The sequence below is a fragment of the Chiloscyllium punctatum genome, chromosome 11, assembly GCF_047496795.1.
Source record: "Chiloscyllium punctatum isolate Juve2018m chromosome 11, sChiPun1.3, whole genome shotgun sequence".
Classification (NCBI taxonomy): Eukaryota; Metazoa; Chordata; class Chondrichthyes; order Orectolobiformes; family Hemiscylliidae; genus Chiloscyllium; species Chiloscyllium punctatum.
Genome location: NC_092749.1, coordinates 3,426,131 through 3,450,177, shown reverse-complemented (window position 1 = coordinate 3,450,177; position 24,047 = coordinate 3,426,131). Strand labels below are relative to the sequence as shown.

The 24,047-nt window shown below is 50.7% G+C and overlaps 1 protein-coding gene across 1 annotated transcript; it reads left to right on the top strand.

The window, feature by feature from the left end:
• Window positions 1–315: 315 nt before the first annotated feature.
• LOC140482637 (uncharacterized) lies at window positions 316–23,721 on the top strand. Its single transcript, XM_072580145.1, has 7 exons — window positions 316–900; window positions 2,367–2,462; window positions 7,828–8,061; window positions 14,798–14,969; window positions 15,305–15,400; window positions 21,715–21,810; window positions 22,997–23,721. Exons 1-7 carry the CDS (start codon window positions 316–318, stop codon window positions 23,608–23,610), a joined length of 1,893 nt encoding a protein of 630 aa, XP_072436246.1. The 3' UTR covers window positions 23,611–23,721.
• Window positions 23,722–24,047: the final 326 nt, after the last annotated feature.

Here is a 24,047-nt window from a genome sequence, read left to right as displayed (position 1 = left end):
TTCGGAGCGCTGCTCCTTCACAACCAGATGATGGAGGGGTGGTGCTCTGAAAGCTAATGTCTCCAAATAAACCTGTTGGACTATAACCTGGTGATGAGTGATGTTTTTAACTGGAGCTAAAGAGTCAGCTCAGAGGAGTTCTCCCCTAATGGAAACAGGTGACGTAGCTATGATTGACTGGCTGTTTGTGGGATCTTGCTGTGCGTTGTGTGAGATGCATTCAGGGTGGAGGGGGTGATCATGTGGCTTTAAAGGGTGCCAGAGGAAGTCCGATTTTACGAAGATCTTTCCCTTTTCCTCTTTGTTCAGCCCACAATGAGTAGCCATGGTAACGTGCTGTCTGAGGAGAGCCTGTCTTGTCCAGTGTGCCTGGAGTTATTTAAAAATCCCGTGACCATTCCATGTGGCCACAACTTCTGCATGGATTGTATTAGCAGCTGCTGGGATGAGGACACTGACTCAGACAGCTGTAAATGTCCCGAATGCCGGCAGGATTTCAGCCCCCGGCCCCCTCTCGCCAAGAACTTTGTCCTGTGTAAGATCGTGGACAGGTTACTGAAAGTGCCTGAGGACAGCTCTCCTGAGAGTGTGGCAGCTCCTGGTGATATTCCCTGTGATTTCTGCACCGACAGCAAACTCCGAGCAGTTAAATCGTGTGTCGTCTGCATGGCATCATTCTGCCAGCTCCACCTCCGCTCCCACTACGAGGACACTGTCTTCAGGCATCACCAGCTTGATGACCAGCTCCAAGATTTCGGCAAGAGGCGGTGCTCCGAGCACGGGCGCCCGCTGGAGTTTTACTGCCGCACGAACCAGTCATGTCTGTGCAGCGTGTGTGCCATTAAAGGCCATCGGGACCATGAAACGGTCACCGTGGAGGAAGAGGTCACCAACATCAAGGTAAAACCCACAGCCACAGGCAGCAACATCAGACAGGGTCAGAGAGTGTCAGACAGGGTCAGAGAGGCTCAGAGAGGGCCAGAGAGGGCCAGAGAGGGTCAGTGAGATTCAGAGAGGCTCAGAGAGGGTCAGAGAGGCTCAAAGAGAGTCAGAGAGGGTTGGAGAGACTTAGACAGGGTCAGAGAGGCTCAGAGAGTGTCAGACAGGGTCAGAGAGGCTCAGAGAAGGTCAGAGAGGGCCAGAGAGGGTCAGAGAAGGCCAGAGAGGGTCAGTGAGACTCAGAGAGGCTCAGAGAGGGTCAGAGAGGCTCAAAGAGAGTCAGAGAGGGTCGGAGAGACTTAGACAGGGTCAGAGAGGCTCAGAGAGGGTCAGAGAGACTCAGACAGGGTTAGACAGGGTCAGAGAGACTCAGACAGGATTAGACAGGGTCAGAGAGGCTCAGCGATGCTCAGAGAGGGTTAGAGAAGGTCAAAGAGGGTCAGAGAGACTCAGAGAGGGTCAGAGAGGCTCAAAGAGAGTCAGAGAGGGTCAGAGAGACTTAGACAGGGTCAGAGAGACTCAGACAGGGTTAGACAGGGTCAGAGAGGCTCAGAGAGGGTCAGAGAAGGTCAAAGAGGGTCAGAGAGACTTAGACAGGGTCAGAGAGGCTCAGAGAGAGTCAGAGAGGGTCAGAGAGACTCAGACAGGGTTAGACAGGGTCAGAAAGGCTCAGAGATGCTCAAAGAGGGTCACAGAGGGTCAGAGAGGCTCTGAGAGGGTCAGAGAGGGTCAGAGAGGGTCAGAGAGGGTTCAGAGTGGATCAGACAGAGTCACAGAGGCTCAGAGAGGGTCAGAGAGGGTTAGAGAGGGTCAGAGAGGGTCAAACAGGGTCAGAGAGGGTTAGAGAGGGTCAAACAGGGTCAGAGAGGGTCAGGGAGACTCAGAGTGTTAGAGAGGGTCAGACAAGGTCAGAGAAAGTGTCAGAGAGGGTCAGACAGGGTCAGAGAGGCTCAGAGAGGGTCAGAGACGGTCAGACAGGGTCAGAGAGGCTCAGAGAGGGTTAGGGAGCATTCCCCACTGGGACAGAGAGTACACAGACATGGAGGGAGTGAGGGCACAGAGAGGAGGGAGGGAAGGAAGGAATGGAGGGCACAGAGAGGGAGGGAGATGGAGGAAGGGAACAGAGGGAGGGAGTGCACAGAGAGGGATAGGGACAGAGAGGGAGGGAGGGTAGGAGGGGAAGGGAGGGATGGAGGGCACAGAGAGGGAGGAGGATATGGAGGGATCGAAGAGTGAGGGAGGATAGAGAGTACAGAGAGTGAGGGAGGGCAGGCAGGGTAAGAGAGGATAGAAAGAGTTCAGAGATTGAGAGATGTTGGAGAGAGTTGTCAGAGGGTAATGAGGAAGAAGGTGAGTTCGAGGGAGTGATGAATTGCTGTTTTCTCTCGTCTTGTTACAATCCCAAAACCACATTTTATTTTGTACAGAACCACATTGAGGAGCGACAAGTGGAAATAGAGAGAGACCGGCAGGTCACGCTGGGAGAGATGGGAAAACTGAGGCACAGTGTGGAACTATTTGATGTAGGTAATCTTCATGTTGTGACAATCCTGAATAAGCAGCTGTATCTCTAAACGGAACTGATTACCCTGTGAGCTGCCAGCTCATTCTCCTGCACAGTCTCAGGGCTCTGCAGCAGATCTTGGGATATATTGTGATCTTTCTGAGAAAGTGCTGGGTCTTGTTACTCACCCCTGTCCAGCTGCGGAACAGCGAGAGGTAAGAGAGAGGCAGTCAGCTGCCCCACTCCCTCACCCCACCCCAATCTTCCACTCAACACTGACCCTGAGCTGACTCCATCAGACTCTGATACTCCAGGTCACACCCATGTGGGCCCACAGCCACTCTGGGATTCAAGGACTCGGAATCACGGGTCTGCTCTTGTTCCTACAGTCACTGGAACCCTGGCCCCAGGATATTCATAGAGAGCCGTTCTGTTAATCTCAGGATCTGCTCAATGAAATACATTGCAACTGAAAATGTGTTGCTGGAAAAGCGCAGCAGGTTAGGCAGCATCCGAGGAGCAGGAGAATCAACGTTTCGGGCATGAGCCCTTCTTCAGGAATGAGGAAAGTGTGTCCAGCAGGCTAAGATAAAAGGTAGGGAGGAGGGACTTGGGGGAGGGGCGTTGGAAATGCGATAGGTGGAAGGAGGTTAATGTGAGGGTGATAGGCCGGAGTGGGGGGTGGGGGGCGGAGAGGTCAGGAAGAAGATTTCAGGTTAGGAAGGTGGTGCTGAGTTCGAGGGATTTGACTGAGACAAAGTGGGAGGAGGGGAAATGAGGAAACTGGAGAAATCTGAGTCCATCCCTTGTGGTTGGAGGGTTCCTAGGCGGAAGATTAGATTAGATTACATTACGTTACAGTGTGGAAAAAGGCCCTTCGGCCCAACAAGTCCACACCGACCCGCCGAAGCGCAACCCACCCATACCCCTACATTAACCCCTTACCTAACACTAGGGGCAATTTAGCATGGCCAATTCACCTGACCTGCACATCTTTGGACTGTGGGAGGAAACTGAAGCACCCGGAGGAAACCCACGCAGACACAGGGAGAATGTGCAAACTCCACACAGTCAGTCGCCTGAGGCGGGAACTGACTGTGTGGCGCTCTTCCTCCAGCCGTCGTGTTGCAATGGTCTGGCGATGGAGGAATCCAAGGACCTGCATGTCCTTGGTGGAGTGGGAGGGGGAGTTGAAGTGTTGAGTCATGGGGCGGTTGGGTTGGTTGGTCCGGGTGTCCCAGAGGTGTTCTCTGAAACGTTCCGCAAGTAGGCGGCCTGTCTCCCCAATATAGAGGAGGCCACATCGGGTGCAGCGGATGCAGTAAATGATGTGTGTGGAGGTGCAGGTGAATTTGTGGTGGATATGGAAGGATCCCATGGGGCCTTGGAGGGAAGTGAGGGGGGAGGAGTGGGCGCAAGTTTTGCATTTCTTGTGGTTGCAGGGGAAGGTGCTGGGAGTGGAGGTTGGGTTGGTGGGGGGTGTGGACCTGACGAGGGAGTCACGGAGGGAGTGGTCTTTCCGGAACACTGATAGGGGAGGGGAGGGAAATATATCCCTGGTGGTGGGGTCTGTTTGGAGGTGGCGGAAATGACGAAGGATGATACGATGTATATGGAGGTTGGTGGGATGGTAGGTGAGGACCAGTGGGGTTCTGTCCTGGTGGCGATTGGGAGCAGATGCAGTATTCCCAATTCCTTCGTCTCCGCCGCATCTGCTCCCAGGAGGACCAATTCCAATACCGAACAACCTAGATGACCTCCTTCTTCAAAGACTGCAATTTCCCCTCAGACGTGGTTGACGATGCTCTCCACCGCATCTCCTCCACTTCCCGCTCCTCCGCCCTTGAGCCCCGCCCCTCCAACCGCCACCAGGACAGAACCCCACTGGTCCTCACCTACCATCCCACCAACCTCCATATACATCGTATCATCCTCCGTCATTTCCGCCACCTCCAAACAGACCCCATCACCAGGGATATATTTCCCTCCCCTCCCCTATCAGTGTTCCGAAAAGACCACTCCCCCTGTGACTCCCTCGTCAGGTCCACACCCCCCACCAACCCAACCTCCACTCCCAGCACCTTCCCCTGCAACCACAAGAAATGTAAAACTTGCGCCCACACCTCCCCCCTCACTTCCCTCCAAGGCCCCAAGGGATCCTTCCATATTCACCACAAATTCACCAGCACGTCCACACACATCATTTACTGCATCCGCTGCACCCGATGTGGCCTCCTCTATATTGGGGAGACAGGCCGCCTACTTGCGGAACGTTTCAGAGAACACCTCTGGGACACCCGGACCAACCAACCCAACCACCCCGTGGCTCAACACTTCAACTCCCCCTCCCACTCCACCAAGGACATGAGGGTCCTTGGACTCCTCCATCGCCAGACCATAGCAACACGACGGTTGGAGGAAGAGCGCCTCATCTTCCGCCTCGGAACCCTCCAACCACAAGGGATGAACTCAGATTTCTCCAGTTTCCTCATTTCCCCTCCCCCCACCTTGTCTCAGTCCCAACCCTCGAACTCAGCACCACCTTCCTAACCTGCAATCTTCTTCCTGACCTCTCCGCCCCCCACCCCCACTCTGGCCTATCACCCTCACCTTGACCTCCCTCCACCTATCACATTTCAATGCCATTCCCCCAAGTCCCTCCTCCCTACCTTTTATCTTAGCCTGCTGGACACACTCTCCTCATTCCTGAAGAAGGGCTCATGCCCAAAACGTCGATTCTCCTGTTCCTTGGATGCTGCCTGACCTGCTGCGCTTTTCCAGCAACACATTTTCAGCTCTGATCTCCAGCATCTTCAGTCTTCACTTTCTCTTAGAAGAAATACATTGCAACACTAGATATCACTGGAGGAGGAGTGCTCCTGCTCACCGTCCACCCCCAGCAGCCAGGCCTGGTCACTGTCCCCCCCCAGCAGCCAGGCCTGGTCACTGTCCCCCCCCAGCAGCCAGGCCTGGTCACTGTCCACCCCCAGCAGCACCAGCCAGGCCTGGTCATTGTCCACCCCAAGCAACACCAGCCTGGTCACCGTCCACCCCCAGCAGCCAGGCCTGGTCACTGTCCCCCCCCCCAGCAGCCAGGCCTGGTCACTGTCCCCCCCAGCAACACCAGCCAGGCCTGGTCACTGTGCACCCCTAACGGCACAGCAAGCCCTTGACTCAATGTGTGTGAGTTTAAGGCATTGAGAGATTCCGCTGCATTCAGAGTGAATGTCTCTTCCTGTCTCCAACAGACCATGTAACTGATATCCAACTCAAAAAAGGGTAATTTAGGATGGTCAGTGAAACATAGAAAGAAAGAGAACAGGAGCAGGAGGAGGCCATTCAGCCCTTCGGACTGCTCTGCCATTCAATATGATCATAGCTGATCATCCAACTCAGTTCCCTGTTCCTTCTTTCCCACCCATACCCTGCGATCCCTTTAGCCCTAAGAACTATCTCTAACTCTTTCTTGAAAACATTCAACGTTTTAGCCTCAACTGCTTCCTGTAGCAGAGAACTCCACAGACTCCCCACTCTCTGCAATATTGGGGAGCATTCCACCCCATCTCAGTCAAGAACAGCCTACCCCAGTTCCTTAAACTGGAAGCCTTGAATCTCGAGTCCCTGGCCATCGGGAACATCCTTCCTGTGTTTACCCTGGTTAGCCCTGTTTGAAGTTTATAGGTTTCCATGAGATTTCCCTCTTATTCTTTGAAACTCCAGTGAACAGGAGGGGTGTACCAATCAACAGCCAAACGATGATGAGATGGGACTGGACCAGGAGAGTCTGATCCCCTTCCTCCACGCAGCAGTGACTGACTACAGTCTGACCCGGCTGGACAGTGATGAGCGGGTGTGGGTTTGAAATGTCTGTGTGTGTTTATAGATCAACAACACCTTCACCTCAAGTTCCTGTCGAACTCTATAAAGTGTGGCATCTTCCTGTATCATTTGAGTGCCCACTGCTATTGGCTCTGTGTACAGAAGCACAGTGAGTCAAACTCTCCTCCTTGTTAAACCCCTCCATGGTTTTGCTTCTCCCTATTCCTGTAACTTCTTCCAGCCCCAAGCTCCTCCAGGAGATTTGTGCTCCTCCAATTCTGGCCCCTTGCACACCCTAATTCCCAGTGTTAATGCTTGGAATTGCTTCTCTGAAATCTCTCTCCCTGTCAGCCCTCATCTTCCTCCTTCCGTGTGTCTCTCTCTCTGTGTCTCTCCGAGTCTATGTCTGTCTGTCTTCCTGTTTCATAGTCTCCTCCCTCTCTCTCTCTCTCTCTCTGTTTGTCTCTCTCTGTCTCTCTCTCTCACACACTCTCTCTGCCTCACTTTCTCTCTCCTCTCTCTCTTGCTCTCCCTCTAAGTTACTATTGTGATCCCAGCTAATAATACAACTGGATAAATGAGACACTGGGTAGCTAGCTGACAATGATATTTTGGTTAGCTCAGATTTGTCGATTCTGGTGTTGGACAGGGGTGTACAAAGTTAAAAATCACACAACCCCAGGTTAGAGTCCAACAGGTTTAATTGGAAGCACTAACTTTTGGAGCATCACTCGTTCATCAGGTGGTTGTGGAGAATAAGATTGTAAGACACAGAATTTATAGCAAAAGTTTACAATGTGCTGTGACTGAAATTATATATTGAAAAAGACCTGGATTGTTTGTTGAGTCTCCCATCTTTTAGAATGACGAGGTTGGTTTCAGTTCTTTCATGCGTAAATCACAGAACATTTTAAAAACGTTACATTCTCAAGTGAACTTTAACAATTGGTGTCATGTCGGCCCAGATAATGTATTGAAGGTGTGAGCTTCCCTGTGTGAGACTGTCTGTGCCACAATGGTCAGACTGATTCTCACCTAAAAAAACGGATTTACAGAAATGTTTGTACTCTGTGTCTTACAATATTATTCTCCACAACCACCTGATGAAGGAGCAGCGCTCCGAAAGCTAGTGCTTCCAAATCAACCTGTTGGACTATAACCAGGAGTTGTGTGATTTTTAACTGTTTAGCTCAGTACAGTGATGATCAGTCATGGCCCCTTGAGCCTGCAGATTTTCTTCAACAACTGAACAGATGTTCATTAGATAAAGACACAATTTAAACTGATAATGAGTAAGACCAGCTATTGGTCCTGATCCAACTCCTTTGCAGCAGCTCTGACTCTCGAAGGTATTTAATCCTGACCTCCTCCGGCTTTCCCTTTCCACAGCCACTCTGGTTGAGAGTGTGCCCGGGAACGTGCACCCTGCCAGCCTCAGTCATCTCTGGGACAGCCGGTGGGCAGCGCTGGGTGGCCCTGAGGGGAACGAGGAGATGCGAGATGTTGTGCTTTGGGTGATCTCACTCGAAGACTTACGCAGTGAATTGTAACCCTCTGTTCACCAGGAGTTCCACGGCAGGTTGAAGTCTGACATATTGCAGAATTTTGCGGAGCTGATTGAAAATGTCGAGCAGGCGCAGAGAGAGGTGATGGACGTGGTCAGCACAGAACAGAGGAATGGCATCAGCCAGGCCAACAGGTTCATGAGCCAAATGGAACACAGATGCTCTGATCTGAACCGGGAGAAACAGCAACTCGAAACAATCTCCAGGATCAGCGACAGCTTCCAACTCATCCAGGTCACAGCACATCCTAACCCCACCCTGACCCCTAACCCCACCCTAACCCCACCCTAACCCCACCCTAACCCCACCCTAACCCCACCCTAACCCCACCCTAACCCCCTAACCCCACCCTAACCCCACCCTAACCTCAGCCTAACCCCAGCCTAACCCCGTAACCCCACCCTAACCTCATCTTAACCCCACCCCAACACCACCTTAACCCCACGCTTAACCCCACCCTAACCTCTAACCCCACCCTAAACTCACCCTAACCCCATCCTAACCTTACCCTAACCCCTAACCCCACCCTAACCTCACCCTAACCCCACCCTAACCCCACCCTAACCTCACCCTAACCCCCCAACCCCACCCTAACCTCAACCTAACCCCACCCTAACCTCACCCTAACCTCACCCTAACCTCACCCTAACCTCACCCTAACCTCACCCTAACCTCAACCTAACCCCACCCTAACCCCACCCAAACCCCCACCCCTACCCTAACCCCACACTAACCCAACCCTAACCCCCTAACCGCACACTAACCCTCTAACACCACCCTAACCCCACCTTAACCCCACCCTAACCTCAACCTAACCCCACCCTAACCCCACGCTGACCCCCCAAACCTCACCCTAACCCCACCCTAACCCCCCAACCCCACCCTAACCTCACCCTAACCCCACCCTAACCTCACACTAACCCCACCCTAACCCCCTAACCCCATCCTAACCTCAGCCTAACCCCACCCTAACCTCACACTAACCCCAACTCCCAATAACCTCACCCTAAATCCATCCTAACCCCCTAACTCCACACTAACCCTCTAACCCCAACCTAACCTCGCCCTAACCCCACGCTTAACCCCACGCTAACCCCACTCTGACCCCCCAAACCCACCCTAACCCCACGCTAATCCCACCCTAACCCCACACTAACCCTAACTCCACCCTAACCTCACACTAATCCCAACCTAATCCCCCCTAACCTCACCCTAACCCCCCAACCCCACCCTAACACCACCCTAACGCCACCCCAAACCCACCCTAACCCCACCCTAAGCTCACGCTAACCCCACCCTAACCGCCCAAACCTCACCCTAACCCCTCCCTAACCCAACCCTAACCCCCCACCTCACCCTAACCCCTCCCTAACCTCACCCTAACCCCCAACTCCTCCCCAAACCCTTCTTAACCCCACCCTAACCTCCCAACCACCCACTAACCTCATCCTAACCCCACCCTAACCACCATAACCCGTCCTAATCCCCAAACCCACCCTAACCCCCCCAACCTCACCCTAACACCACCCTAACCGCACTCTAACCCCACCCTAACACCCTAACCCCTCCCTAACCCCACCGTAACCCCTCCCTAACCCCACCCTGACCCCACACTAATGCCATCATGACCTCTCCCTGACCTCACCTTGACCCTTCCATGACCCCACCCTGAACCCTCCCTGACCCCACCCTGACCCCTCCATGACCTCACCCTAATCCCACCTTCACCCCTCCCTAACCCCTCACTGTCCGCAACATCTCCTTACTGCTGAGAAAATAACCACTCAGCAGTCCCCACAGACCCCGAGTCAGTCCCCACAGACCCCGAGTCAGTCCCCACAGACCCCGAGTCAGTCCCCACAGACCCCGAGTCAGTCCCCACAGACCCGGAGTCAGTCCCCACAGACCCCGCAGGGACTGACTCCGGGTCTGCAGGAACTGACTCCGGGTCTGCGGGGGCTGACTCCGGGTCTGCGGGGGCTGACTCCGGGTCTGCGGGGGCTGACTCCGGGTCTGCGGGGGCTGACTCCGGGTCTGCGGGGGCTGACTCCGGGTCTGCGGGGGCTGACTCCGGGTCTGCGGGGACTGACTCTGGGTCTGCGGGGACTGACTCTGGGTCTGCGGGGACTGACTCTGGGTCTGCGGGGACTGACTCTGGGTCTGTGGGGACTGACTCTGGGTCTAATTACATTGACATGGAGTCATTGTGGATCAATTTGAGGTCCAGGGATTGTTTTAGAATCTGTAGAATTGACTTGAGGTCTGTGGGATTATACTATAGGCCTCCCAATAGCCAGTGGGAGATAGATGAACAGATATGTAAGCAGATCCTGGAAGCATGTGACTGGCAGAAGGTGAGAGTAGGGATTAAGGGGTCATTCTCAGGATGGAAGCCAGTGACTAGTGGAGTTCCACAGAGATCAGTGTTGGAACCATAACTCTTCACATTATACATTAACGACCTGGACAAAGGAACTGAGGACATTGTTACTAAGTTTGCAGATGACCCAAAGATGCGTGGATGGACAGGTAGTGTAGAAGATGTTGGGAGGCTACAGAAAGACTTGAACAGGCTGGGAGTGTGGGCAAAGAAGTGGCAGATGGAATATCGAGTTGGAAAGTGTGAGGCTACGCAAACTTTGGTGGGAAGAATCAAGGTGAAAGACTTTGGAAATCTGTAGCACAAAGGGACTTAGGTGTTCTCGTTCAGGATTCCTTTAAGGTTGACCTGCAGAATGTTGAGCCCCGTATCTCAGGAAGGATGTGCTGGTGTTGGAGGGGGTCCGGGGAGGTTCACTAGAAAGATCCCAGGGATGAAGGGAAGGTTGTATGAGGAGCAGTTGAGGATGTTGGGTCTGTACCCAATGGAATTCAGAATGATGAGGGGCGTCTGAATGAAACTTGCAGAATCTGGAGAGGTCCAGGAGAGTGGAGATGGAGAAGATATTTCCATGAGGGGGAGAGACTCGGACCCAAGGGCACAGCCGCAGAGATGAGGAGGAATGTCTTCAGCCAGAGGGTGGGGAAACTATGGAACTCATTGCCAGAGAGAGCTGTGGACGCCAAGTCACTGAGTATATTTAAATCAGAGGTATGTTCCTGATTATTAGGGGGACCAGGGTTACTGGGAGAACACATGAGAATGGCATTGAGAAATAAATCCGCCATGATTAATGATGGAACAGTCTCAATGGGCCAATTGGCCAAATTCTGCTCCTATATCCTGTCATCTTATAGCCTATATCCTGCTCCTATATCCTGTCATCCTATATCCTGCTCCTATATCCAGTCTTCTTATATCCTATATCCTGCTCCTATATCCTGTCATCTTATATCCTATATCCAGTCATCCTATATCCTGTCATCTTATATCCCATATCCTGCTCCTATATCCTGTCATCCTATATCCTGCTCCTATATCCAGTCATCTTATATCCTATATCCTATATCCAGTCATCCTATATCCTGTCATCTTATATCCCATATCCTGCTCCTATATCCTGTCATCCTATATCCTGCTCCTATATCCAGTCATCTTATATCCTATATCCTGTTCCTATATCCAGTCATCCTATATCCTATATCCTGCTCCTATATCCAGTCATCTTATATCCTATGTCCTGTTCCTATACCCAGTCATCCTATATCCTATATCCTGCTCCTATATCCTGTCATCTTATATCCTATACCCTGCTCCTATATCCAGTCATCCTATATCCTATGTCCTGCTCCTATATCCTGTCATCTTATATCCTATATCCTGCTCCTATATTCTATATCCTACTCTATATCCTGTCATCTTATATCCTATATCCTGCTCCTATATCCAGTCATCCTATATCCTGTCATCTTATATCCCATATCCTGCTCCTATATCCTGTCATCCTATATCCTATAGCCTGCCCCTATATCCTGTCATCCTATATCCTGCTCCTATATCCAGTCATCTTATATCCTATATCCTGCACCTATATCCAGTCATCCTATATCCCATATCCTGTTCCTATATCCTGTCATCCTATATCCTATGTCCTGCACCTATATCCTGTCATCTTATATCCTATACCCTGCTCCTATATCCAGCCACCCTATATCCCATATCCTGCTCCTATATCCTGTCATCCTATATCCTATGTCCTGCTCCTATATCCTGTCACCTTATATCCTATATCCTGCTCCTATATCCTATATCCTACTCTATATCCTATCATCTTATATCCTATATCCTGCTCTTATATCCTGTCATCCTATATCCTATATCCTGTGATCTTATATGCCTCTGGCCTCCCTTACTGCTATGGGCTTAGATGGGACAACATTGTTTGGTGCACCCAGAGAGTTTCTTGAAACAGTATGTAGATCGTCTAACTAGGGAAGGGCTGTACAGGATCTTGTACTGGAGAGTGAGCCTGGCCAGGTGATTGAAATTTCATTGGAGAGTATTTTGGGAACAGTGATCACAAGTTGAAAGATAGTTATGGATAAAGAGGAACCGGGTCCTTGGGTGACAGCGCTAACTTGGGGAAGGCTAATTACAATACTGTTAGGCAGGAACCAGAGAAAATCAGAATGGAGGCAGCTCTTTGAGGGCAAATCCACATTGATGCGCGGAAGTCAGTTCATCAGAGTTTAGGACTGACAGATTCCTGTGAGAATGAAAGATAAGGATGGGAAGGATTCAGGAACGCTGGATGAGAAAGATATTAAAAGCTTAAAAGAAAAGGAAAAGTGAGGATATGTAAAGTTAACACAACAGAAACTAGACAAGACCTTGAGGAATATAAAGATAGCAGGAAAGAACTTCAGTGTGGAATTAGGAGGAAGGAAGGGATTGTGAAGTATCCTTGACTCCAGGGTAAAGGGGAATCCATCGGCATTTCATACATACATTAGAAACAAGGGGTAACTAGGGAAAGGAAAGGTCCATTCAAGAAGCCAGAGGAAGTGGGTGAGGTCCTTAATGAGTACTTCACGTCGATATTGACCAAGGAGAAGGACATGAATGAAGGTAAGATTAAGGAGGGGTATGTTGATATTCTGAGGCATGTTAATAATAACAAGAAGGAGATATTGAGTATCTTGAAAAAACATTATAAAATAGCGAAGTCCCTAAATTGTATGGGATTTGTCCCAGAATACTATTGGACGCACAATAGGAAATTACTGTGGAGCCTCGATAGACATCTTTGTATCCCCCTTAGTCAGAGGTGAGGTCCCATGAGGCTGGAGAATAGCCAGTGTTGTTCCTTTGTTTTAGACAAGTAAACAAGATAATCCAGCAAATTCTAGACCTGTGTGGCCTATAACTTACAGATATTATAGACATCAGTGGTAGGGAGACTATTGGAGAAGATTATCAGGGACAAGATGTACTCACATTGCAGAAGAATGGGCTTATTAGGGATAGTCAGCATGGCTTTGAGTAGGGGAGATCTAGTCTCACAAAATTAATTGTGTTTTTTGAGGAAGTGACAGAGATGATTAATAACGATAGGACAGTGGATGTTGTCCATGTGGAATCAAAAAAGGTGTGGAGCTGGAAAAGTGAGGAGCAGGAGAATCAATGTTTCGAGCATAAGCCCTTCATCAGGAATGTTGCGAGGGGGTGGGGGGGTGGGGTAAGGGGGCTGAGAAATTAATGGGACGGGGTTGGTGCTGGGGGTAAGGAAGCTGGGAATACAATAGGTGGATGAAGATGGATCAGATGAAGATCAATCTGATCAAGATCCCATTGTGCTCTGAGGTAACCCTCTTCGCTGTCCAATACACCTCCAATTTTGATGTCATCCAAACTTACTAACTGTACCTCTTATGCTCACATCCAAATCATTTATGTAAATGATAAAAGGTAGAGGACCCAGCACCAATCCTTGTGGCACTCCACTGGTCACAGGGCTCCAGTCTGAAAAACAACCCTCCACCACCACCCTCTGTCTTCTACCTTTGAGCCAGCTCTGTATCCAAATGGCTAGTTCTCCCTGTATTCCATGAGATCTAACCTGACTAACCAGTCTCCCATGGGGAACCTTGTCGAACACCTTACTGAAGTCCATATAGATCATGTCCATCGCTCTGCCCTTATCAATCCTCTTTGCATTTTGGGAGGTCAGATGCAAGAGGAATGTATACAGGAAATGGCCGGATCCTTAGGAGCATTGATATACAGAGGGATCTTGGGGTGTAAGTCCATAGCTCCCTGAAAGTGGCAACCCAAGTGAATAAGATGGTAAAGAATGTGTATGGCATGCTCGTCTTCATTGGCTGGGGTATAAAAGTTGGCAGGTCATGTTGCAGTTGTGTAAAGCTTTAGTTGGGCCACACGTGGAGCATTGTGTATGGTTCTGGTACCAAATAATAGAAAGGAAGTGAAGAATACGGAGAGGGACTAAGAGAGGGTTCCCAGGATGTTGCCTGGATTGGAGTGTATCAGCTCAAACAGGAGACTGGACAAACTTGGATTGTTTTCACTCGAGCATTGGAGGCTGAGAGACGACCTGATCGAATCATGAGAGGAATAGATAGAGTAGATAGTCAGAGTCTCTCTCCCAGGATGGAATTATCAAATGCTAGGGGACGTAAGTTTAAGGTGAGTGGGGAAAGTTTAAAGGAGATGTAAGAGGCAAGTTTTTTGTCCAAGGTGGTAGTTTAGTCTGGCAGCGTGATTGGCACATACGTGGGGAGTCTAAGGGGCTGTTTCTGCAGTTTACTGTTCTGTGTTCTATGACTCTGGGTCAATAGGGATTGATGCTGGGTGTGTGGGATTGACTCTGGTCTGCAAGGAGTCTGCCTGACAGGTAAAAATAATGACTGCAGATGCTGGAAACCAGATTCTGGATGAGTGGTGCTGGAAGAGCACAGCAGTTCAGGCAGCATCCGAGGAGCAGTAAAATCAGCCTGACAGTCAATCTGTCTAACAGACTAACTGTCTGTCAGTCCATTTGCTTGACTGTCTGCCTGTCTGTCTGTTTAGGAGTATCACAACACAAAGATCACAGCAGCACAGCAGCTACTGCCTCACACACAGCTGACAGTGGATGTGAAACTGACAGATCTCAGCCGAACAGTCGCTGAACTTTCCAACCTGGTGAAAAACCAACTGGTGAAAAGCACCTCACACAGCACCGGGAATGGATCCATCCCAGGTAATTCCCACTGACCCATCCCAGAAAATTCCCACTCACCCATTCAGGTGATTCTCACCAATCCACCCCAGAGAACTCTCGTCCCAGAAAATTCCTCATGGCCCTTCCCAGATAATTCCCATTGACCCATCCCAGGATATTCCCACTGACCCATCCCAGATAAACTTGCAGCTAGTTAATAGTTTGTTTTGGTGAGGATTGGAATGTCACCATTAGAAATCCAAGTTTTCCAGACTGCCTTGTTCACGATTACAGTCCACAATTGTTCAGTGTGTGATCCTGGAGTTAGTATCACCCTGAGTAACGGCTGCTTATTCTCTCTGCACCAACCACAGATGATGAAATGGATGCATCCTGGCCTTTGTCGGAGTTACCAGCACAGTGCATGTCCGGCCCATTGGAACCAGCAGCCTGTCAGACATTTCTGCAGTGTAAGTCTCATGCTCACCGTATCGCAGTCCCAGAGGTAAAAACAATGACCGTAGATGCTGGAAACCAGATTCTAGATTAGTGGTGCTGGAAGAGCACAGCAGGTCAGGCAGCATCCAAGGAGCAGAAAATTCGACGTTTCGGGCAAAAGCCCTTCATCAGGAATAAAGGCAGTGAGCCTGAAGCGTGGAGAGATAAGCTAGAGGAGGGTGGGGGTGGGGAGAGAGTAGCATAGAGTACAATGGGTGAGTGGGGGAGGGGATGAAGGTGATAGGTCAGGGAGGAGAGGGTGGAGTGGATAGGTGGAAAAGGAGATAGGCGGGTAGGAAAAGTCCGGACAAGTCATGGGGACAGTTACTGAGCTGGAAGTTTGGAACTGGGGTGAGGTGGGAGAAGGGGAAATGAGGAAGCTGTTGAAGTCCACATTGATGCCCTGGGGTTGAAGTGTTCCGAGGCGGAAGATGAGACGTTCTTCCTCCAGGCGTCTGGTGGTAAGGGAGCGGCGGTGAAGGAGGCCCAGGACCTCCATGTCCTCTGCAGAATGGGAGGGGGAGTTGAAATGTTGGGCCACGGGGTGGTGTGGTTGATTGGTGCGGGTGTCCCGGAGATGTTCCCTAAAGTGCTCTGCTAGGAGGCGCCCAGACTCCCCAATGTAGAGGAGACCGCATTGGGAGCAACGGATACAATAAATGATATTAGTGGATGTGCAGGTAAAACTTTGATGGATGTGGAAGGCTCCTTTAGAGCCTTGGATAGAGGTGAGGGAGGAGGTGTGGGCACAGGTTTTACAGTTCCTGCGGTGGCAGGGGAAGGTGCCAGAATGGGAGGGTGGGTTGTAGGGGGGCGTGGACCTGACCAGGTAGTCACAGAGGGAACGGTCTTTGCGGAAGGCGGAGAGGGGTGGGGAGGGAAATATATCCCTGGTGGTGGGGTCTGTTTGGAGGTGGCGGAAATGTCGGCGGATGATTTGGTTTATGCAAAGGTTGGTAGGGTGGAAGGTGAGCACCAGGGGCGTTCTGTCCTTGTTACGGTTGGAGGGGTGGGGTCTGAGGGCGGAGGTGCAGGATGTGGACGAGATGTGTTGGAGGGCATCTTTAACCACGTGGGAAGGGAAATTGCAGTCTCTAAAGAAGGAGGCCATCTGGTGTGTTCTGTGGTGGAACTGGTCCTCCTGGGAGCAGATCCAGCGGAGGCGGAGGGATTGGGAATACGGGATGGCATTTTTGCAAGAGGTAGGAGGGGGAAGAGGTGTAATCCAGGTAGCTGTGGGAGTCAGTGGGTTTGTAAAAAATGTCAGTGTCAAGTCGGTCGTCATTAATGGAGATGGGGAGGTCCAGGAAGGGGAGGGAGGTGTCAGAGATGGTCCAGGTAAATTTAAGGTCAGGGTGGAATGTGTTGGTGAAGTTGATGAATTGCTCAACCTCCTCGCGGGAGCACGAGGTGGCGCCAATGCAGTCATCAATGTAGCGGAGGAAGAGGTGGGGAGTGGTGCCGGTGTAATTACGGAAGATCAAGGTGTAGAGGGATTGGATATCCATGGTGAAGATGAGACGTTAGGGGCCGGGGTAACGGAAGTCTTGGAGGAGGTGGAGGGCGTGGGTGGTGTCTTGAACGTATGTGGGGAGTTCCTGGACTAGGGGGGATAGGACAGTGTCGAGGTAGGTAGAGATGAGTTCAGTGGGGCAGGAACATGCTGAGACAATGGGTCGGCCAGGGTGGTCAGGCTTGTGGATCTTGGGAAGGAGGTAGAACCGGGCAGTGCGGGGTTCCCGGACTATGAGGTTGGAAGCTGTGGGAGGGAGATCTCCTGAGGTGATGAGGTTCTGTATGGTCTGGGAGATGATGGTTTGGTGATGGGGGGGTGGGGTCATGGTCGAGGAGGCAGTAGGAAGAGGCCCCTCGACCATGACCCCACCTCCCACCACCAAACCATCATCTCCCCGACCATCCATAACCCCATCACCTCAGGGGATCTCCCATCCACTGCCTCCAACCTCATAGTCCCACAACCCCTCACCGCCCGTTTCTACCTCCTGCCCAAAATCCACAAACCTGACTGCCCCGGCCGACCCATTGTCTCAGCCTGCTCCTGCCCCACCGAACTCATCTCTGCATACCTCAACACGGTCCTGTCCCCCTTAGTCCAAGAACTCCCCACCTACGTTCGGGACACCACCCACGCCCTCCACCTCCTCCATGATTTTCGCTTCCCCGGTCCCCAATGCCTTATCTTCACCATGGACATCCAGTCCCTGTACACCTCCATCCCCCATCACGAAGGACTCAAAGCCCTCCGCTTCTTCCTTTCCCGCCATACCAACCAGTACCCTTCCACTGACACCCTCCTTCGACTGACTGAACTGGTCCTCACTCTTAACAACTTCTCTTTCCAATCCTCCCACTTCCTCCAAACCAAAGGAGTAGCCATGGGCACCCACATGGGCCCCAGCTATGCCTGCCTCTTCGTAGGATATGTGGGACAGTCCACCTTCCACAGCTACACTGGCACCACCCACCACCTTTTCCTCCGTTACATCGATGACTGTATCGCCGCTACCTTGTGCTCCCACGAGGAGGTTGAACAGTTCATCCACTTTACTAACACCTTCCACCCCGACCTAAAATTTACCCGGACTGTCTCAGACTCCTCCCTCACCTTCCTAGACCTCTCCATCTCTATCTCAGACGACCGACTCAACACAGACATATACTATAAACCAACTGACTCCCACAGCTACCTAGATTACACCTCTTCCCACCCTGCCCCCTGTAAAAATGCCATCCCATATTCCCGATTCCTTCATCTCTGCTGCATCTGCTCCCAGGAGGACCAGTTCCAATACCGAACAACCCCGATGGCCTCCTTCTTCAAAGACCGCAATTTCCCCTCAGACGTGGTTGACGATGCCCTCCACCGCATCTCCTCCACTTCCTGCTCCTCCGCCCTTGAGCCCCGCCCCTCCAATCGCCACCAGGACAGAACCCCACTGGTCCTCACCTACCACCCCACCAACCTCCATATACAGCATATCATCTGTCGTCATTTCCGCCTCCTCCAAACAGACCCCATCACCAGGGATATATTTCCCTTCCCTCCCCTATCAGCGTTCCGGAAAGACCGCTCCCTCCGTGACTCCCTCGTCAGGTCCACAGCCCCCCCCAACCCAACCTTCACTCCCGGCACCTACCCTGCAACCACAAGAAATGCAAAACTTGCGCCCACTCCTCCTCCCTTACTTCCCTCCAAGGCCCCAAGGGATCCTTCCATATCCGTCATAAATTCACCTGCACCTCCACACACATCATTTACTGCATCCGCTGCACCCAATGTGGCCTCCTCTATATTGGGGAGACAGGCCGCCTACTTGCGGAATGTTTCAGAGAACACCTCTGGGACACCCAGACCAACCAACCCAACCGCCCCGTGGCTCAACACTTCAACTCCCCCTCCCACTCCACCAAGGACATGCAGGTCCTTGGACTTCTCCATCGCCAGACCATGGCAACACGATGCCTGGAGGAAGAGCGCCTCATCTTCCGCCTGGGAACCCTCCAACCACAAGGGATGAACTCAGATTTCTCCAGTTTCCTCATTTCCCCTCCCCCCACCTTGTCTCAGTCCCAGCCCTCAGACTCAGCACCACCTTCCTAACCTGCAATCTTCTTCCTGACCTCTCCGGCCCCACCCCACTCCGGCCTATCACCCTCACCTTGACCTCCTTCCACCTATCGCATTCCCAACGCCCCCTCCCCCAAGTCCCTCCTCCCTACCTTTTATCTTAGCCTGCTGGGCACACCCTCCTCATTCCTGAAGAAGGGCTTATGCCAGAAACATCGGTTCTTCTGCTCCTTGGATGCTGCCTGACCTGCTGCGCCTTTTTTAATACCTCAGTCCCAGCCAATCAGTAACATCCTCACCGTATCTCAGTCCCAGCCAATCAGTAACATCCTCACCGTATCTCAGTCCTAGCCAATCAGTAACATCCTCACCGTATCTCGGTCCTAGCCAATCAGTAACATCCTCACCATGTCTCAGTCCCATCCAATCAGTAACTTCACACAAAAGGTCCTGTGATGTTATTGTCACTGGTGACCCAGAGGATGCTGCTAATGTTCTGTGGACTGAGGTTCAAATCCTGCGGTTGCTGCACCTGGCAGTAAAATCCAATGTATAACTATGCAACTGAAAGCGAGACATATTTATGGGAACTGAGTTAAAAACCCAGCTGGTTTCCTCATGTCCTTCAGGGAAGGAAATCTGCCATTCTTACCCAGGCTGGCCTACATGTGACTCCAGACTCACAGCAATGTGGTCACCTCTTAAGCACCCTCTAAAATGGCCCTAATGAGACAGTTCGGTTCCAGGGTAATAAGGATGAGCAACCATCATTTCCCTTGAACAAATATATTTCAAAAAAGGAAGTCTCTCAGAGGCCACACTGAGGTTAGAGCTGAGCGTCTTTAGTCACAAATGAGGTCCCAGAGGACTGGAGAATAGCTGATGTTGTTCCTTGGATTAAGAAGGGTAACAGGGATAATCCAGGGAATTATAGGCTGGTGAGCTTCACATCAGTAACAGGGAAATTATTGGGGCAGATTCGTAGGGACAGGATTCAGTCACATTTGGAAAAGAATGAGCTTTATTGTTTGTAATGTATATAAGTGATTTGGATGAAAATGTAAGTATTCTGGTTAGTAGGTTTGCAGATGACATGAAATTTGATGCAGTTGTAGATAGTGAGGAAAGATACAGTGGGATATACATTAATTGGAAAGCTGGGCAGAGCAATGGCAGATGGAGTTTAATCCAGACAAGTGTGTTTGGGGAGGTTAAATGCAAGAGGACAGTATACAGTAAATGGCAGGAGCCGTTGGACCATTGATATACAGAGGGATCTTGGGGTGCAGATCCATAGCTCCCTGAAAGTGGCCACACAAGTGGAAAAGGTGATAAAGAAGGCAAATGGTAAGCTCATCTTCATTGGTCAGGGCATGGAGTTGGCAAGCCATGCTGCAGCTATATACAACCTTAACTGGACCACATTTGGAGTATTGTGTGCAGTTCGGGTCTGAGGATGGTGATGTCAGCGTGTACGAGGGGGCATAACTCCAAATTAAGGGGTGGTAGATTTAAGACAGATGTCAGAAATTGGTTCTTTACTCAGAGAGTGGTAAGGGCATGGAATGCCCTACCTGCCAATGTAGTTAACTCAGCCACATTAGGGAGATTTAAACAATCCTTAGATAAGCACATGGATGACGATGGGATAGTGTAGGGGGACGAGCTGAGAATAGTTCACAGGTTGGCTCAACATTGAGGCCGAAGGGTCTGTTCTGTGCTGGATTGTTCTACATTTTATGACTTACAGGAAGGATGTGGAGGCTTTGGAGAGAGTGCGAAAGATATCGCCCGGATTGGAGTGTGTTAGCTATAAGGAGAGGTTGGATTTTTTTTTGCTACAGTGTTGGGAGGCTGAGGGGTGACCTAATAGAAGGTTAGAAAATGATGAGAGGCATGGGTAGAGTAGATAGTCAGTCTGTGTCCCCAGGGTGGAAATGTCAAATATTAGGGGGCACGGGTTTAAGGTGAGAGGCAGAACGTTTAAAGGAAATGTGTGAGGAAAATACTTTACACAGAGGGTGGTATGTGCCTGGGCTGCACTGCCTGGGAGGTGGTAAAAGCAGATACAAAAACAACATTTCTGAGGCATTTATACAGACACATGAACAGGCAGCAAATAGAGAGGTGTGGGATTAGTTTAGAATGGCATCAAGGTCAGCACAGACATGGAGGGCCGAAGGGCCTGTTCCCATGTTATACTGGTCTATGTTGAGGGTAGGAGGCAGCCAACTCCTTCTAAGTGTTGGGAAAATCCTTTTCCAGGGATAGTTTTGGCAGCGTTGCTTCCTGCACTCTGGTTTTGGGGTTCAGGATATATGGGCAGCCAATTATCAAGAAGGAATTGATCACTCTGTTAGAGTGCGGGGTCTCATCCACCCAGCTGGAGACCACTCAGGAGCTGGGAATATCCTTCCGGAGTCCTCCCCATTCCCCACAATCCGGTCTGGCACGATTTCCTGGTTATCTGGTGCTGCTCAATGGTTAACTGTTTCTAGTGTTTACCCACTCAGAGACTGAAGGATGTCAGCCTATCAGCACTCTGCTCCCTATCCCACCTCCCAGGATGAGGAAGATCCCACTCAGACTGAGCCCAGTGACCTTTCTCCTGGATCACATTGTGAAAGAGGCTGTTTATTTGTGATTCTTGGAGCAGTGTGGGAGCTGCTGGTTTAATGCTGGCTTTGTCTGTTTCAGATGCTGAAGCACCCTGTCAATGTACACTGACTGCTGCACAACACAAGGATTACACTGCCCCCTCCATCCACAAGTCCAGTCAGCATCTATCCCACTGTAAGTACCCGCACACTCTCACTGCCTGCCTTTAACCATTTATCCGTCGTGCTGCAGTATCCCTGTTAAATGTTAAACAGGACAGTAGATAATGGCTTAGAAATTGGGGTTGTGGGTCAATTGCCACCAGTAGGGAATCAGGAACCTCAAAGAATGGGTAATTTCATTGGGACCTCTTCACTCTGCTCAATCTTAAATTGTGTCTGACTATTTCACGTGATTGTCGATATCCTGAGCTATGTTAGTACATCGCAACCCCCTCGCTCCCCAGTGTTCCCATTTTCCAGTTTGTATTTTCTACAAACCATGAAATGATACCTTGGATTCCTCAGTCCAGGCCAGGAGAAAACAGGAACAGACTGTCAGAGCCACTGTTAATCTGACCCTCTCTGTCTTGCTGTCCCTTTTACCAACAAATTTAATGTGTGGCCCTTGAATGAATGCTTTTTGAAGTTCCTTATCACATCAGCTGGAGCAGCAGATCAACATTCTCTCTGTGACTTTGTCCAAGCTTCCAACTGGGTCATTCTCTGTGGCTATCTCTTCCTCGTGTTGTTCAGTATTTGGGCACTTGTTCCCTGAGGAGAAAGTTGATTTGGCCAAAAGTGGACAATGTTGGAGATCTCAATGAGTAGGTGTAGCCTGTGGTGTGAATGAGTAAAGACTGGTGTGAAGTTATCAGTGGAGGGTGGAGAGCTACCCTTATCACTGACAGAGTTTGTTGTGAAAACATCGCTGAGAACCTGAATCCTAATCCTTGGTTCACGAGGTACCACTGTCACCCACAGTCTGTGAGATCCTGCTGTGCACAATTTGGCTTCTGTGTTTCCCTTAACAGTAATTACACATCATTGGAACATTCTGAAGGCCATAAAAGATGGTACTTAAATGCAAGTTCTTTCCTTCTATCTTTCTAATGACAATGAGACTAACATGCCCTGTGCAGTCTGAACCTTCAGGGACTCTGTCCCAGTACCGTTTACCGGCTGTGGGAGGTAACCACTCACAGGGATCAACAAGAGCGACAAATTCCCAGGAACCATAGGGAAGGCCTCGAGTAATCTGTGCCCAGGTCCAGCCTGACTGCTGCAGGCCTTGGATCATCACAGCAAGTTCCATGAGCTGCTGACACGCTGTTTTCTGATAAGTTTCAATCGAATCCTCACATCTTCTTCTGTCCATGCAGATGACAGGCCCATTTCGAAAACCATGGCCGGACACCCCCAGCAAGTCGCTGAGGCCATGGGAAATGAGCAGGATTGGACCAGAGCAAGAGTGGGGCAGCCTGCAGCGAGTCACAAAGGAGAAGGCAAAAGTGACATTTCTCTCCACCCAGAGACATCCTCACGCAAGAGGAAGAGGCCAGTGACGGAGGACAATCAGACAGCGCAGCTGTTCGAATGTGTATCCCACCATGTCAATTCCCAAGGCACCCTGGCACAGGAAGTGGGAGGGTCCAGGATTGGGAAGCAGTCAGGGATTCAGGAAGGGTCAACGGTCACATCAAGGTCAGGGGTCAGTGCTGGGACAGGGTCAGGAGTGGAGCCAGGACGCTGGCCCACAACAGCGGATCCCGAAGATGTTCGGAGAGACATCCAGAGCGGCTTTGGCCAAATCCACACTGACCTCATCGTGTTACAGCACTTCATACAGAGTGGCTGTGAGCATCTGATTGAGCAAGCCTCCAGCCTCATCAATCTGCTGATGACACTCCTGCAGCAGTTCACTCCTTGCACTCTCCACAATACCAGCAGCTCCAGCAGCTCCAGCAGCTCCAGCAGCTCGACGGCACAGAGCTGAGACCCACTGGGACCAGTCACATCAGGCTCATTGATGGAAGACACTGAGGATGTGAGATCTCCACTCATTCACTTCCCGCCATAGGAACCTCACCATCGCCTCAATAAAAGAAATATACCACAGAGTTACCTCCTAGAAACACACTGTTAAATAAATTCCTTTCTTCCATATCCATCTGCTCAGATTCTTACAATCAATTCTTCTCTTTGTGTAGCATACACTGTCTCACTCTGTCATTGTCTCACTCTCTCTCATACACTGTCTCACTCTGTCATTGTCTCACTCCCTCTCACACACTCTCACTCCCTCTCATACACTGTCTCACTCTGTCACTGTCTCACTCCCTCTCATACACTGTCTCACTCTGTCACTGTCTCACTCCCTCTCATACACTGTCTCACTCTGTCACTGTCTCACTTCTCTCTCACTGTCTCACT

Excerpts from the sequence above, each read along its gene's own strand:
- LOC140482637 (XM_072580145.1), top strand. The coding sequence starts at position 316 with ATGAGTAGCCATGGTAACGTGCTGTCTGAGGAGAGCCTGTCTTGTCCA. Across the intron at positions 14,970-15,304 it reads CGGGAATGGATCCATCCCAG|ATGATGAAATGGATGCATCC; the intron begins GTAATTCCCACT and ends CACCAACCACAG. Across the intron at positions 15,401-21,714 it reads CTGTCAGACATTTCTGCAGT|ATGCTGAAGCACCCTGTCAA; the intron begins GTAAGTCTCATG and ends TGTCTGTTTCAG.